At 41.7% G+C, this 16,127-nt stretch overlaps 4 protein-coding genes across 4 annotated transcripts; 3 read left to right on the plus strand and 1 right to left on the minus strand.

Annotated features, from left to right (window-relative positions):
* The first annotated feature begins 1,564 nt into the window (after positions 1–1,564).
* LOC108164761 (protein unc-119 homolog) lies at positions 1,565–4,148 on the plus strand. Its single transcript, XM_017300672.2, has 4 exons — positions 1,565–1,983; positions 2,083–2,754; positions 2,831–3,003; positions 3,205–4,148. Exons 2-4 carry the CDS (start codon positions 2,234–2,236, stop codon positions 3,321–3,323), a joined length of 813 nt encoding a protein of 270 aa, XP_017156161.1. The 5' UTR covers positions 1,565–1,983; positions 2,083–2,233; the 3' UTR covers positions 3,324–4,148.
* Positions 4,149–5,927: 1,779 nt separating this feature from the next.
* On the plus strand, positions 5,928–6,927 carry LOC117185912 (protein argonaute-2-like). Its single transcript, XM_033386115.1, has 3 exons — positions 5,928–6,242; positions 6,313–6,452; positions 6,520–6,927. Exons 1-3 carry the CDS (start codon positions 6,215–6,217, stop codon positions 6,910–6,912), a joined length of 561 nt encoding a protein of 186 aa, XP_033242006.1. The 5' UTR covers positions 5,928–6,214; the 3' UTR covers positions 6,913–6,927.
* A 298-nt stretch (positions 6,928–7,225) lies between these two features.
* LOC117186045 (protein argonaute-2-like) lies at positions 7,226–8,742 on the plus strand. The gene is made up of 3 exons (XM_033386114.1): positions 7,226–7,573; positions 7,643–8,013; positions 8,086–8,742. The coding sequence occupies exons 1-3, from the start codon at positions 7,268–7,270 to the stop codon at positions 8,174–8,176; spliced, it is 768 nt and encodes a 255-aa protein (XP_033242005.1). The 5' UTR covers positions 7,226–7,267; the 3' UTR covers positions 8,177–8,742.
* Positions 8,743–13,948: 5,206 nt separating this feature from the next.
* Positions 13,949–15,467, minus strand: LOC108164992 (protein ABHD11). The gene is made up of 5 exons (XM_017301017.2): positions 14,986–15,467; positions 14,730–14,903; positions 14,428–14,660; positions 14,230–14,367; positions 13,949–14,158 (listed from the first exon to the last, which is right to left on the minus strand). Exons 1-5 carry the CDS (start codon positions 15,250–15,252, stop codon positions 14,011–14,013), a joined length of 960 nt encoding a protein of 319 aa, XP_017156506.1. The 5' UTR covers positions 15,253–15,467; the 3' UTR covers positions 13,949–14,010.
* Positions 15,468–16,127: the final 660 nt, after the last annotated feature.

The raw sequence follows: 16,127 nt of genomic DNA on the forward strand, positions 1-16,127 counted from the left end.
AAAAAGCGCTAGTATGGAAAATTTTAAGTGTATTCGTATATTTGGTAACATATTGGGGGAGGTTTGAGGAAATAAGATAATACTCATTCAAAACTTAAACATTTTAAAATTTAACGAATCAAGTTCAAATTCTAGTTGCAGCGCGCCAAGAGTGTAACCACTCACCACAGGCTCATACGCAGAGCTGCATTCAACTATCGGCCATTGAAGTTGGCGATACTTTATGGTTGAGGTAGCAAAAAGTAGGGACTATGCAACATTTTCTTATAATATTTACTTGTTACATATATTACAATCAATAATTGTAGACAAATGCAAGCAAATAAAAAATGTATTTCATCAATATATTTAATCTAATTTTTGAAAATATTTCGAAAAAAATATCCTTGTCCCTCCTTTCAAACAATTCCACTTTGGCGCGCAGCTCTAGCGATTATCCAGTCGATAGTATCGATAGCCCAACTGCTCTTTTTGAATCGGTTAGAATCGGTATACTCCATTGCGAAGCACTCATGTTTGATGCTATAATCTTTTTTGTTTAAAGCATTTTTTATAAAAAATACTATAAAAGAAGTTCTTATTTCTGCTATTTCTGCGGATTAACTCAACTTGGTCACCTGTTTAAATTAAGTGGGCTAAATTCGTTTTTATCGGTATATTTAAAAAATGAGGATAGAATATCCACTGCAAGAATATCCGTGCAAGTCTCGACGGGCATTGATGACTGGATGAGAATTTGGTCGAATACTTTGGTCCAGTCACCTATCGCTTTCCCCTTTTGTTCCACTTACTTATAATCCGCTAGCACAGAGAAAGGGTTCAAATGCCTCAAACAGCGTCTCCCTTCCAAAAGATCCGCCTATTGGCGAGCATGAGGAGATCATGGACGTCCAGACGCCAAAAGACCGAAAAAAGCAGTTTTTCAACCAGCAACAGGTCATGCTCGACCGAAAGAGAGCTCACAGAGGTCAAAAGAATCTTTCGTCAGAGCAGGAGCAGCGCGAAAAAGAGCGGCAAAAGGTTAAAGCCAAAAACGCGAATGGATGGATCAAGGCACACACCGACGAGATGTACGTGATCAAAGACTTATCATCAGGTTCACCGGTGTCCCTCTGGGAAAGACCATTAGGTGTTAGCTGTAGATCAAAGATTGTCTCTCGAGTGATGAAACGAACCTTGCGAACATGGGATGACTTATTTTTCAACGCTGGAGCTCTTTCATGGAGATTCGCTTGTGGCGTGTAACCTGCTCGTAGCCTGGTAGCTGGTAACCTAGCCATTCGAGGAGCTGCTGCTTCAGAGGATCTCAGCCTCCTTTAGTTTGCCGCACAAGTTACCGCTTTTAGCAACAAAGTTTTTAACCATTTCTTTTCCACTTCGTTAAAAAAAAGAAACAAATCCCGCTTATTTTGTTTCTTTAACTTTAAGTAGAAAACGAACGGAAAAAGCCTTTTTATTGGATTTTTGAATTCGGTTATTGAGCTAAAAACAGCTGAGAAAAACCTTTTATCGATTTCAGATTTCAGTATTTCATTGCATGGTGTGTATATTTGTATACGGTCACACTGCTGCTCACGCATACTAGATAAAACTGGAGACAACAGAAGTTTGGTTTTTTTAAATAGGAGAGAATGTCTCGAATTTAAACAAAACTAGATAGCTTAATGTGATCATATGCAATGGATATGTTTCTCCACAATAGTTAAAACTTAATCCAGCAGCCACGCGGCAGCCGAAGAAGCAGGATCTGAAGCAACTCAAAAGCAACAGCAGCAACACCACAAAGAAAGGAAAACATCCACACACACACACACACATATCCACCGAGTCTTGCATGTACACACACACCCACACATCGCGGAAGAGCAAAGGAAAAACAAACACAAGCACATAGAACAGAGCTTTTCCAGAAATTGGGTCGCGTTTTTGTGTTGTTGTTTTTGGCAAATGTTATGGCAACTCTCGATGCGTGTATATGTGTTGGTGAGTATTCGCTCACCCCTGCGTGCAGCCAGGGGTTAATTGTCCACTAATTAATGCAGTTTTCGCCCCCTCTCTAATCGACTGTTGTTGCTGCTGCAGTTTGAGCGTTGCCCCGCCGGAGCAAAGAGCGCACAGTAGGAGCGACCCCAGGAGCAGAGCAAACCCCAGCCATTCCAGCAAAAGGAGACCATCCAGTAGACCTTAGCCGCAGCCACAGCCTCACAGTCGATCCATCCAGCCACGTCCAGCCATGAGTGTCGTGGGCAAGCAATTGAATCCAGTGCAGTCTTCCTCCGCCAGCACCGCCTCTGCTTCTGCGTCTGCCAGCACTGCTGCGGCGGCCGCCTCCGTCTCCGCCCCGGGCAGCGGTGATGGCAACGGCAGCAGCGGGGGGCCGATGGGAGCTGGAGCTGCTGCTAATGTTGGCGGAGTCGGTGCCGAGGGCAAGCGCAAGGAGGAGTCCAACGTCAGTCCCGAAGAGGTGCTGCACCTCACCAAGATCACGGACGACTACCTCTGCTCGGCCAATGCCAATGTGTTCGAAATAGACTTTACACGCTTCAAAATACGCGATCTGGAGAGCGGTGCCGTGCTCTTTGAGATCGCCAAGCCACCCAGCGAGCAATTTCCGGACGGTTTGTCCGTGGAGGAGACAATGCTGGCCGCCGCTGAGGAGCTATCGCTTGACGACACTGCCGACCCCAATGCCGGACGCTATGTACGCTATCAGTTTACTCCGGCATTTCTCAACCTAAAAACTGTGGGCGCCACGTAAGTGTCACCCCATATACATATATATGTACATATAGGTGTCTATCATGGCTGCTAACCTTTGTTCCTTCCCCAGGGTGGAGTTCACTGTGGGCAGTCAGCCAGTGAACAATTTTCGGATGATAGAGCGCCACTTCTTCCGTGATCGCCTGCTGAAAACCTTTGACTTTGAGTTTGGCTACTGCATTCCGTATTCGAAGAACACTTGCGAGCACATCTACGAGTTTCCTAATCTTCCACCCGACCTAGGTAGGCAGTGGGGCGCCACTTTACATACATAAGTGCAGGCGCAGCAATGGGCTGCTGCCAAAAAAAAGGAAAAAGAGCTGAAATCTCTCCCTTCTCTCTGTGTTTGTGGGTCAAGGCTACAACATAGAGGAAGGCCCGACCTATAGGGCGTGGAACTGCACTTCTAACTCTCTCTCTCTCTTTCTCTACCTGTGATTGCAGTTGCTGAAATGATATCGAGCCCCTTTGAGACGCGCTCGGACAGCTTTTACTTTGTGGAGAATCGTCTTGTCATGCACAACAAGGCCGACTACGCCTACGATGGCGGCATTATCGTCTAAACAAACTACAAACCAAAAGCCACAAGCAAAACAAAAGCACAAAATACAAAAAATGAACAAAGAGAGAGAACTAGAGCAAAACTAATAACTAAACAAACAAAGCAAAATGAAAAAAAGAAAGAACTAAGAAAAGCTGTGAGACAAAATCAATGACTTTCTCTCACACACTCAAACACACAAAACACCTCTCATGTACACATACCACACACACACACACACCCACAAACACACCCACAAACACACATCAAATTGAAGACATTATCAAAACCATTTTAGCCTTAGCACAAAAGTTTATACCCACCATTCCTGTTTGATGTTTGATGTATTGTAAACACTCCACCACTCCAAGAACACATCACACGACACCCACACCCACAGCCACACCATCTCGCACGCAGAACTGTGTTCATTTATGGATAATTTGTAACCTTTTGACTATATTATTTGTAACTGCAATGTGATTTCCCCCTAATTTACATGTATTTATTCTTAGTTTGTAAGTAAAAACCACATACAAAAACAAAACAAAACAAAACCCACATATACACACGTATACACGTATATATTATATGCTTACACAAACACGGATAAACCCAAAAACAACAAAACAAATTCGAACACTTGCCTTGCTGTCAATTTTTTTGTATGCAGCAGACGGGATACGGATTCTATCCAAGCTTCTTCATGGCATTCGTTTCGTGTCTGTGTAATGTATATTTTTTAACAACAAGAAAAAACGAAAACAAACAAACAAAAACATACAATCGAACTATACTTATGGAGAAAACGGAAAATCTGATCTGAAAATCATAATCCGAACAAGAATGAGAAATTAAATTACATTTTAAATGTAACAAAAAATAACCAGAAATTGGATGGAATTCTTTGATTAGTAAAGGGAACACCTGTTCTGTGAAATAAGGTCTTCATCCATCATGATTACATAACTTATTACGATTAGGAAGCATTTAGCTGAGGCTCTGATGCTATCAAAAAATTGTCAAGGCACTAGGCCAACGATGCGACCCTCAGTCCGACTGGACTTTGTCCCATCCATCTCTGCACTCAAAATTCCCTTCCAGTAATTAGAATTGAATTCTAATTATGTGCCCTAAACTGATAAAAATAGTTTTTGAATAAGGTAAGGTATGGTGGGATTAGACAGAAGGAAGCGTATCCGAAGGCGTAGTCTTGGAGTCTATCAATTTTGCAATGGAAGCTAGTGTTGGGTAAACATTGCTCATTTTGGGGAACATGTTCACTTGTTCTTTTTTAGTAAGTGAGTCAACTCACTCATATTGCTCACTTGTTCACCTGATTGCTCAGTTGCTCATTGCTCACTTAGATTGCTCAGTTTTTACTATTTCACTATACTTTCGAAGTATCGAATATACTTTGAATTGAGCGACATACTGAATTTTCAAAAGAATAAACAGTTTTGCCGGTAATACAAAAAGTGTGAAGTAAAAGCAAATATGAGCAACAACTGCCAGAACGAAAAATGCCCTTTGAGGAGCAAAATTGCGCAAAAAGTGAGTAGAGAACAAGTGACCAACAAAGAACAAGTGAGCAAAAAAGAACAAGTGAACAATAAAGAACAGCTTGGAAGGAACATGTTCAGTTGCTCACTTAAGTGAACAACACTTTTTTGTTCACTCACTCATGAGCAACACAACACTTGTTAGAATGTAAAATCTGTTGTATCGATCAATCCATCACTGCGTACATTGTTCAATATTGTTTATAATTTTTGATAAATTCGTTATGAAAATTTGTTTTTTGGTAGCACTGCACGAATAATTAATTGGGATTAATTTCATTGATTTTCGGTGTGACTTGAAACCGGAACGAACAGAACTTGTTTAACTGCATTATAGTGCAGCAATACGCAATCAGTTGCAATCAGTTAGTTGCTTTTTCACGCATCAGAAAGTCTCAGACATGGGAAAGAAAAATAGTAAGAATACTAATAAATTGCATTATTTAGGTAATGTACTCCATCGTATTTCATTAAAATCTTAGAATATAAGGAGGCTGAGAAGCCTGGGCCCCCTGCAGCACAGCCACAACAACAGCAAGGTAAGTGAAATGCACTACAAATGTACTACAAAAAATCTTCTAGCATCTTCTGTATGTATATGTTGTATGTACATACATATGTATATATAATATGTAACGTCCATTCCTCCGATAAGCATTGTAAATACATATGTACATACATACGGGGGAATCACGAAATTCGCCGAGCCTCTGATGAAATCAATTTGGTGTGGGCTGACATGTGCACGAAAGATTTCACTCCTTTGTTTAGTGGAAAACACTAGATTTTAATATTTTTCTTGTTTTCCACTAAAATTATGAGCAGCTGCTGGTGCACCGGGTGCTCAGAACAGACCCACTCAACCCGCTAGACCCCCAGCCACTCCCACTCCATCCACAAGCTCCGCCGCTTCTGGGTCCCAACTACAGCAGGGAGGATGGCGAACACAGGACAGTCACCAGCAGCGCTCTCAGGCCGGGCAAGGCTGGGGCGGACAACAAAAGGGACCGCGGCAGCCAGGAGGCAGTCAACAGAGAGGACCGCAGCAGCAAGGAGGCGGACAACAGAGAGGACCACCCCAAAAGCAGGGTGGCGCGGCTCTGCCGCCTCTCCCAGCAGGCACCATGAAGCGTGGAACTTTGGGAAAACCAGGTCAAGTATCTGTCAATTACCTCGACGTTAACTTGGACAAAATGCCAGCTGTGGCCTACCACTACGATGTGAAGATCACGCCAGAGCGTCCTAAGAAGTTCTATCGTCAGGCTTTTGATCAGTACAGAGTTGAACACTTGGGCGGTGCGATTGCCGCATTTGATGGACGTGCATCGGCCTACTCAGCTGTGAAGCTAAAATGCAGCTCCCAGGGCCAAGAAGTGAAAGTAAGTGCTGTTGTGTATTTCGCCGAGCTTGAGGAACCTTTGAAGTGAATATTGCTTTCTTGCCGTCCAGATATTAGATCGCCACGGCCGTACTCTGACTTATACTCTGGAACTCAAGGAGACATACTCTGCTTGCATGTTGGGCCGCCGTTGAAAAACATTTATTTGCCTATCGAACTATGTCGCATTGAGGATGGGCAGGCCCTGAATGTGAGTTCAACAAGTTCCTTTCACTGCAAATAATTTCCTGATTTGATTTCTTTACATCGCATTGCAGCGCAAGGATGGAGCTAATCAGGTGGCGGCCATGATTAAGTATGCTGCCACTTCCACCAACGAGAGGAAGGCCAAGATCATCCACTTGCTCGAATATTTCAAACACAACTTAGATCCGACCATCAGCCACTTTGGCATTCGCTTGGAAAACGACTTCATTGTGGTGAATACACGCACCCTCAATGCGCCTCAGGTTGAGTATAAGAATAACAATTTGGCTTCAGTGAGGAACGGTTCGTGGCGCATGGATCGCATGCAATTCTATGACCCCAAGCCAAAGCTACATAAATGGGCTATACTCTACGGTAAGATTCACTACATGAGTGTGGTCGATTTTCAGCGCATGGTAAGTTGTGCACGGCTGGAAGCAGAATTTCACTCAGATCCTGACTAATTTTCTTTGCAGATAATTGAGCTGAGTGGCACCGTCAATGTGTGCCTGAATGGCAACGCCGAGATACGGAATTACAGGGATGAGCGTGAACTGGATTCTCATTTCCTTGATTTGAAAAAAAATAAATTTGATTTGGTGTTCGTTATTATACCAAATTCCGGGTCCGTTTATGATGTCGTGAAGCAAAAGACTGAGCTGGAGCATGGAATTCTCACACAATGCATCAAGGAGAACACAGTCCTGCGTAAATGTAACCTGCAGTGTATTGGCAACATTATGCTTAAGGTCAATTCCAAGCTAAACGGCATCAATCATAAGCTAAAAGAATGGCCCCCGCTGTCTGCTAAAGAATGCGATGTTCTTGGGTGCTGATGTAACTCATCCATCGCCAGATCAGCGTGAGATCCCCAGTGTGGTGGGTGTTGCCGCCTCCCATGATCCATTCGGGGCTTCATATAACATGCAATATCGCTTGCAACGCTCGACCTTGGAGGAGATAGAGGACATGGAGTCGATAACTCTTGAGCACTTGCGTGTCTATCATCAGTTCCGGAAATCCTATCCCGAGCACATTGTCTATTATCGTGATGGCGTGAGCGATGGTCAGTTTCCCAAGATCAAGAATGAAGAGTTGAGGGGAATTTCTGCGGCCTGCAGCGAGGTAAGTTGAAGTCTTGCCTCCCGAAGCCTCATCATTTTCGATCGCTAATCTCCCTTCGTCTCCTATCAGATGCGCATTAATCCCAAGATTTGCTGCGTCATCGTAGTTAAGCGGCATCATACACGCTTCTTTCCGAACGGAACTCCATCGCAATACAACAAGTTTAACAATGTAGATCCGGGAACGGTCGTCGATCGCACCATTGTCCATCCCAATGAGATGCAGTTCTTCATGGTCAGCCATCAGTCGATTCAGGGGACGGCCAGGCCGACGCGTTACAATGTGATTGAGAATACGGGCAACTTGGATATAGACTTACTGCAGCAATTAATATACAATCTTTTTCACATGTTTTCCCGTTGCAACCGCGCAGTGTCTAATCCGGCTCCGGCATATTTGGCACATTTGGCTGCGGCACGTGGACGTGTCTATCTCACTGGGTGCGATATTAATGTTATTATTGTTACGTATATTCGTTCTGACGGTACATATCTTGACTGCTTCTCTTACAGCTGCACCAAGTTCCGCACTCCAAAGGAGGAATACGCAAAGCGGTTGATTGTTCCAGAGTTCCTGAAAACGAACCCCATGTATTTCGTGTAGGCAGAACAGTAAATACGGTTACAGTTACCCTTTTGCCAATAAGAATTTAATTCAAACATCATTATTCTTTATTAATTTTTTATTTTATCACATTTCTTGAACCATAATCGTATATATCATATGTAAAGGGCACACTCTACTGCTTTCATTAGGAGCTTCGATGTGAATGACGTCTTTAGTGGCTCTCCAGCTGGAGAGGCGCGTGGAAATTCTTGTCACTGAGAATCACGACTACAAGGAGCGCCTCGAGTCGCTGGAGGAGACCAATGCCAATCTACTTAGTCAGCTGCACAAATTGCAGGCCCTAGTTGGCAAGCACAATGTGAAAAAGTCCTAGGCCAGGGACCCAGGACGTGTGCCGGTTCCGTTTCTTGTTTGCCCGCCTTCCCGAAATACCTATGTATATATCTATACCTATTTACCTATACCTACACCTATACCTATAACTACATATGAATGTATATGTATATAGATATCTATACATTTTTTTTTGTATTTTTTGTTCCGCCTATTACTTCTGAAGTTTTCTGTGAGAGTTTTGAAGAATTTATAAGACTTGCGCTGTTAGCAAGGAAATGTAAGAATGTTTGTCCGGCTTTTTGTTAGCACAAATCGGAAGAAATGTCCTCCCTCCCTCCTACTCCGCGACTGCTCATCCAGCTTTCCCACTCCCCTTCCCTCCACTCCATACATATTCAAAAAAGATTTAGCACCCAGATGCCTATAACTAATACCATATAATTTGTGTGTATGGATGTATGTCCTAGCTACTTGTAGAACGTTTCTTATATATAGATATGTATATTAGTCATGCATTCCTGTTATATAAACTTTACCTAGAGTAACTCCAACTCCAACTACAACCACAACAGAAACGATCGACGAGCTCAAACAGCAGAAGCCAATTCAGAAAAGCGTCATAAGAGAAGCTAACTATCAATATTGTACTCGTAATAGAACGAAATCAACAGACCAAAAAAACAAACAACAAAAAAGAAAAACAAAAAACAAAAAAGAAAAATGCAAAGAAGAAAAGCTTAAAAAATGGGATATGGCATGCCTTGATGTGGGCTCTGTTCGATCTGATCTGATATAATTTAACTTTATCTACATAAGCGAGCAGCGATATACATGTGCATACATTATGTTTTAGTAATGATTGAATGAATGAACGAAAGACCTCGGAGCCGCATCTCTGCACTATCTTTGGCATGACTCTTGTTCCTTTAAACGTAATTTCTCAAGCAAACGAATGATACGAAAGTATATACCTAAACAATTCCATAATGGAGCTAGATAGAATGATTTCACAACGAACTACATATGTTTATATGCTGAATTTTAGTTTCTTTTCATAAGTTTACCACCAGCAACCGCAAAGAAACGCACCAATGTAGAATGTAGAAAGAATCTTGAATTGGTTCTCTGTCGCGTTGCCTGGCCAAGTTAAACAATTTCCGAGCCAATTATGAAAATGAATTATTGTTTGTTAAGTTTAATATTATAAGACGCCGCTGCACTGACCTCAAAGTTCGAGGGCAAACCCCAATTTAATCAAATTTTGCAGCAATTATTTTTTTTTTTTTGTACATCTTAGTGCAATTTTTTGGCATAACTAGAAATGCAGATGTTTCGCGCTTTTTCCGCGGCGTTAAAAAATGAGTCATTCTAGTTTAAATTAGTTGAATTTATCTAAAACGAGGGGGAACGTTGTGAGTTGCTGCGGACACCGCAACTCTACAGTTATACCCGATACTAAGTCAGTATGGCTCTCCTCCGGCAGACGCTGCAAATATTAAACGACACGACAAAGAGTGCGTGCGAGAGAGACAGAAAATCAGTCTGAGCGTGACGTCGGGCGCTGCGTAGCCACTGCAAATTGATTTGTTCCTTTTGGCTATAAAAATTATCTGATCTGGTCCAGATTCAGCAATCTGATAGATATGGTCGTTATCTATGATTCTGCGTTTTTAGTTTTCTCAAATGTGCAATATTGTGGATGCAACAGATTTTCGTCCTTTGTGGGGGCGGAAGGGGGTGGGGCGAAATTCTGAGATATACGTTTTATAGTGAGATCTAACAGAAGTGCGGATACCAAATTTGGTTACTCTAGCCTTAATAGTCGCTGAGATTTGTGGATGCCCCAGATTTTCGTCCTTTGCGGGGGCGGAAGGGGGTGTGGCGAAATTTGGACACAAAACGGTCAAGGTCCGATATCACAGGAGTGTGGATACCAAATTTGGTTGCTCTGGCTTTTATAGGTTCTGAGATCCTTGAACTCATATTTTGCAATTGGCAAAACCGACCATGAAACCTGTGTGTTAGAGAGAGACAGAGCGAGAAAGAATGAAATTGTTTTCTTGATTCTGGCTATAATAATTATACGATCTGGTTGAGATTTTACATTCTAAAACATATAGTCATCCTCTACGATTCTGCGTTTTTGGTTTTATCGTATCTTTAAAAATGTGGATGCCACAGATTTTAGTCTTTTGTGGAGGCGGAAGTGGGCGGGGCGAAGTTTTGAAATATTTTTGTAGCAGTGACATATCACAGAAGTCTGGATCCAAAACATCGTTGCTCTAGCTCTTATAGTCTTTGAGCACTAGGCGCTGAAGGGGACGGACAGACGGACGGACGGACAGACGGACAGACAGACATGGCTCAATCGACTCGGCTATTGATGCTGATCAAGAATATATATACTTTATGGGGTCGGAAACGATTCCTTCTGGACGTTACACACATCCACTTTTACCACAAATCTAATATATCCCAATACTCATTTTGAGTATCGGGTATAAAAAATAAAAATACTTAAGCGAAGTTTTAAGCGTAAACCGATGATTTCTTATTAAATCGATAATACGAGTACTATCTATACAAAATATTTTAGGTATTTTAATGTATTTTTGTTTATGTGTGTGTAAACCAAGCGGAGTTGTGCAATTGTTAGTAAAATTAAACAACAAAGAAAAACCTTATAGAAAAATATGGAATCACACTGAAAGAAAAAGCTTGTGCAATGACAAAAACTTGACTATAAAATTCGTTAAAAAATAAACAAATAAGATACGATAATAGCAATCCATTTGGAAAAGTAAAAGCGTTTTGAGATGTTTATACACAAAAGTACAGCAGTTTTAACGCATATTGTAAACTAAAATTGAAAACAATTCGAACGAAAACCAGAAAATATACACAAAAAAATTGTAAAACTTTTATGAGTGGTTGCTGTAGTTTGGAATAAGCAAGTGCAATTCAAAATAAAACGCAAACAACCATTAGAACAGCACCGATATGCGATATTCATCTTGCCTATTGAAAATTTTACTTGCTTATCCCCTGGAACACCGGAAACGGGCTCTGCCGTCGACGTCTCCTACATAACTAAATGGCCGGACTAGGTGTTTGTATCCACCAGATATGTCTTGGCAAGCAGGGGGTACTACAGCTCTGTGGAGTTCCCAGCCATCGAGGGGTCGGAGGAAATGTGGGGGCGCAGGTGCATACAACTGTCGGTCACTCTCACTGTCGGACTGGGCATCACCAACAACACACATGTGCCGCAGGAAACCCTGCAGCATTTAATTTACAACAGTTTGGACCGCCTCTTTCACACTATCATACGATAGTGTTGATTACACTATGAAACATCAATTGGTTAATAATTAATTGTTAGCGTTAACGTAGTATCCATTGCTTTTTGCTTTTTCATCTAATCATCAGCTTAGCAAGTTGTGCTGGTGAATGCGCCCTATATCTTTGACCAGACGCAAAGACGCATGACGCAGCCCTAGTGTAAACAGCCTATTAGTGTAGAATTTTTTTTTATAACTGCTGCTTGTTTTAGAGCTCATGTAAATATACTCCAGGCTTTTGTGATCTTATCGCTGCATAAAAACGTAATGTGTGCAAAAATAATATGATAAGTGTTTACAAGGGGTTCTCGAAATATATATTCCGAATGTATGTACATATGTATGTGTGTAAGCCGGTACTCCGTATGCATCCTAAAAATATTCGCTTATTGATCAGAATCAAGCTTATAATATACATATGCACATAACGATGTACTGCCTTCGAGCTTCGAGCCCCTAAATTTGCTCGCAATCCAATACCGCATATCTTCAATCTATAAACAAGTAATTACCCAAACATTTTTGGAGTTTCTTATCTTTGGAGATCCTTTATAGCCTTCTGAGTCTATACGCTACTCATTCCTGACCGTTCAATTTACTTTTTTCGTTGATCATTTGTGTATGCATCCAATATTAAACTTTGTATAACTTGTTTGAACAGTTGTTCCAGTGTCTCGTAGTTTACACGAAAAAGAGCAGTCTAGAATAATTTAATACAGTCACCACAAAATGATTACAATTAATACCTACACATACTTGTGCAATTCAAATTGATTGTAATCATATATTACACAACAATATATACATATGTATGTATGTACATTTATGTCTATATGCTCAACCTTAACAGGCATGCAATTCATTCCTTCTTAGCCCAAAATGTATATAAAAAGCGCATGGGGCTTGCCACCTACTATGGAATATAATTCAGACAATGTCTGCGAATAGGGTACGACAATCTGGATACAAATTTTTGTACATATTGAGTGCTAAATTTCTAAGCTACATATATCTCTCTATTACATAAATAAGATTTGGGTCGTCATGGTCCTGATATTTTAGCGTGTGCGCAGGGGGCTTGCTCCCTAGCATATTATAAAAATCTCGTGTCCCGATGTTTGTGGTTCTGTTCCTTAAATTCATGCTTCAAAATTATATATTATTACTCCCAGAAGAAACCGTTTCCGACCCCATAAGGTATACACATATATTCTTGATCAGCCAATAGACGAGTCGATTGAGCCATGTTTGTCTGTCCCGATGAGCGCCTAGATCTCAGAGACTACAAGAGAGGGGAACCACACTGACTAAGTGTCGGGTATATATGTTTCCAACGTTTCCCCTCGTTTATAAGTAAACAAAATTTTATTATTGGTATATTTTTACGGTATATTTTAAATTTCGGTATATTTCTGAGGTCAGACGCTCATAATCGAACGAAAACATGAGTCGTAATGGGCTATAGAAAGAGGTATGGACAACAGGAAAAAAACTGCCAAGACAAATTGCAAGATTCGTATGAACTCACCTCGCGTGTGAGGACAACATACTGTGAAGACAAAATCGGCAAGGTACATTGGGCAAATGGGGTGAAATTCACTTGCATGCGTTGCATTTTCTGAACCGTGTTGCCTGTTGTCCACTTCCTCTTTTTCCTTCCATTATGTAGCAAATGTGTAGCCAAAAAAGAACAGCTTGGAAGGAACATGTCCAGTTGCTCACTTAAGTGAACAACTCTTTTTTGTTCACTTACTCATGAGCAACACAACACTAATGGAAGCATACATTCCGCAAGAATCTCAACAAAGTCTATATAAACTCAGCAAAAAGTACATGCGAATCCTAGAGATCTGATCTACATCTAACGAAAGTAATGGCAATTGGACCTTAATAGAGATCAGGAATACTGCTGTATGCCGTTCTCTGTTTTTCTCTCATGAAAGATATGCTGCTTATAAGATAATTAGTATCTGACAGGCGGAGGTATCTTATGTTGGTATCCCAACAGGGTGTTAAGTGCATTGATCATGCGCACCATGTTGCAATGTACTGCTATCTCGTTCTATTTTATGTTGATGTCCTCCTATGTTGAGCTCCTGTAAAACGATCGGAGATTTTCAAGAAGAAAACATTGTGTGCTTTGGTGTCTCTTTCTTATAAACTGCTTTGTACAATTTGAATCGCTAGAGAATCTCATGAGGCACTCAATGGCCTATTGAGAAATTCGGTGACAATTGAGATGAACTGCTGCGGCTGTTCGAAGTGCACCAGATGGTGGGCATTCAGCCAATGAATTTCGGCATTGGGGAACATTTCCAGAATCTGCGGCCAGTCCTCGCGTCTGTAAAGGTACGATAGAGGAAATAGATTAGGGAACAGTCGTAGAACATGGGTACAGCCGAACAAGCTTACTTCATGTATGGCGACTGAGTGCCGCAAATAAAGGTGGTTGGACCCCGATACGGTGGCAGGGACGCAAAGTGTGATCGGTAGTCTTGAAAGCGTGGCAGGAATTCGTTCAGCAGCTTCGCATTGCAGGCCCACGAGAACCTGAAGGTAGGACAACAAAAGATGAAGATATTATATAGCTGCGGTGGACGCATTACTTACGCTCCTGTTTGGGGATCCTTCTTCAGATTTAGCATGATAAACTGCACAGTTTCACTCGAGTCGGTGGCCTTCAGCAATTGCTGCTGGGCCAGCTTTCGTCCCTCAGACAAGGGCAGATCCGGCGAGAGGGAGAGATTAATCATGGCATCGAATATGCGCTGCATTTCGCCAGTGGAGCGGGGCACGCGAATGGGAGAAATGTCCACGACAATCAGACGTTCCGTCATTTCCGGCTGCATTGGGTGTACCGAAGAGTTTTTTTTAGTGGTATCGTCTGGCGGGCATGCCGCGCACATACATACATACTTGTGGGCAAAGAACATCATTGAGCGACCGCCCATGCTGTGGCCCATCAGGCAGGCTTTTGTATAAGATCGCATCTCCAGGAAGCGGCGCACATCGCTCGACATTGACGGCGAGTTGTGGGTGGTCGTGTGAGGGCTTTCACCATGATTCCGGGCATCCACAGCGTAGATCTGTACATGGAAGATTCACGTTTTGAGTTGATACAACACGCTTTGGGTGGGTGGTGTTAGGTGGGGTGCGTGCTCCACTAACCTTCCTGTTGGTCCGCTGGGCCAGGGCTTTGCTGATACCACGCCAATTCTGCTTGGAGCCGAACAGGCCGTGCATTGTGATGAGCGGTGTCTGGCTGGAGTCGCTGGTTTGGCCCTCAAACAGCTCGAAGCTCATGTCGATGGGGCTGGATGCGTAGAGCCGCTGTGTCGCTCCGCAGAGTGGTGCTGTCGCCCAGGCAGTTGTTGGTGGGCATTTTGCGTTTAATCTGCAAATTTGCAGGAAACGTAACGTTTTCGCCAGCAGCATCGCTATTTGTGGAGGAGGAGGAGGGGACACTAGTGTTTGCAGGCAATAGCAAAATGAAAATACCAGAGGCTTAGATAAATTTATGATTGCATAATCCAACCATCATTGAAAAATCAAAATGTATTAGATTTACAGTGAATTTCTGTCTGTGAAGATATTGTTTTGGCAAATTAATTGCCAAAAAATTAATTCATTTGGAAAATAGTGCTGTTAGGCGCAAAAAGTCTGGCAGGGTGGCAGTACCAGTCGATAGATTTGCTCTCATTTTGTGGTGGTTTCATCTGAACGTTTCGTCGCATTACGTTTTATACCGTTGGGAGCATTTCATACTCTAGGGAAGAGCATATCATAGAATTGAAAAATGGTTTGTCATACCAGGATCTAATAAATGCAACGATAGTTTTTATGTATATCTTCTGCTTACAAAGACCAAGAATAGGCATTGGGATCGAGTTATATAAGCAGTAAACAAAACAAATGTGTGAATAGATAAAAACTTTTTAATCTGTGCAAATGTCAACATTAATGTTTCAAAGCAGATTGGAAAACTTAATTTTAATATTTACCAAAAGAAATAGGGTACACGACCACCGGATGACAAGCAACATGTGTTCGAATGACATAACATTTCATGCCCACTTACGTTTTATTCTTTAATTTTTTTGCTTAAACCCTAGTTTAGACACAATTACAGAAAAAGGATTACCTAAAATTAGCCAGTCATTTAGAAAATCAATGGCATAAAATGATGTGGGCAGAGCAGGGAGTCTAAGTTAGCCAGCTATTATACAACGGAATACGTTTTATATGTTTGACTTTTTTTGCTAAAACCTTTTTTTTTTTAGACAAAGTCCAATAAAAGCGAGTATTTAAAA

The sequence above is a fragment of the Drosophila miranda genome, chromosome XL, assembly GCF_003369915.1.
Source record: "Drosophila miranda strain MSH22 chromosome XL, D.miranda_PacBio2.1, whole genome shotgun sequence".
Taxonomy (NCBI): Eukaryota; Metazoa; Arthropoda; class Insecta; order Diptera; family Drosophilidae; genus Drosophila; species Drosophila miranda.

What these genes read in the sequence shown, in the direction of transcription:
- LOC108164761 (XM_017300672.2), top strand. Translation starts at nt 2,234, where the DNA reads ATGAGTGTCGTGGGCAAGCAATTGAATCCAGTGCAGTCTTCCTCCGCC. An exon ending in CTAAAAACTGTGGGCGCCAC is followed by an intron (nt 2,755 to 2,830) that starts GTAAGTGTCACC and finishes TTCCTTCCCCAG; the next exon opens with GGTGGAGTTCACTGTGGGCA. An exon ending in TAATCTTCCACCCGACCTAG is followed by an intron (nt 3,004 to 3,204) that starts GTAGGCAGTGGG and finishes CTGTGATTGCAG; the next exon opens with TTGCTGAAATGATATCGAGC.
- LOC117185912 (XM_033386115.1), top strand. Translation starts at nt 6,215, where the DNA reads ATGCAGCTCCCAGGGCCAAGAAGTGAAA. An exon ending in CCCAGGGCCAAGAAGTGAAA is followed by an intron (nt 6,243 to 6,312) that starts GTAAGTGCTGTT and finishes CTTGCCGTCCAG; the next exon opens with ATATTAGATCGCCACGGCCG. An exon ending in AGGATGGGCAGGCCCTGAAT is followed by an intron (nt 6,453 to 6,519) that starts GTGAGTTCAACA and finishes ATCGCATTGCAG; the next exon opens with CGCAAGGATGGAGCTAATCA.
- LOC117186045 (XM_033386114.1), top strand. Translation starts at nt 7,268, where the DNA reads ATGTTCTTGGGTGCTGATGTAACTCATCCATCGCCAGATCAGCGTGAG. An exon ending in TTTCTGCGGCCTGCAGCGAG is followed by an intron (nt 7,574 to 7,642) that starts GTAAGTTGAAGT and finishes GTCTCCTATCAG; the next exon opens with ATGCGCATTAATCCCAAGAT. An exon ending in GGACGTGTCTATCTCACTGG is followed by an intron (nt 8,014 to 8,085) that starts GTGCGATATTAA and finishes CTTCTCTTACAG; the next exon opens with CTGCACCAAGTTCCGCACTC.
- LOC108164992 (XM_017301017.2), bottom strand. Translation starts at nt 15,252, where the DNA reads ATGCTGCTGGCGAAAACGTTACGTTTCCTGCAAATTTGCAGATTAAAC. An exon ending in AAGGATCCCCAAACAGGAGC is followed by an intron (nt 14,368 to 14,427) that starts GTAAGTAATGCG and finishes TCCTACCTTCAG; the next exon opens with GTTCTCGTGGGCCTGCAATG. An exon ending in ACTCAGTCGCCATACATGAA is followed by an intron (nt 14,159 to 14,229) that starts GTAAGCTTGTTC and finishes GTACCTTTACAG; the next exon opens with ACGCGAGGACTGGCCGCAGA.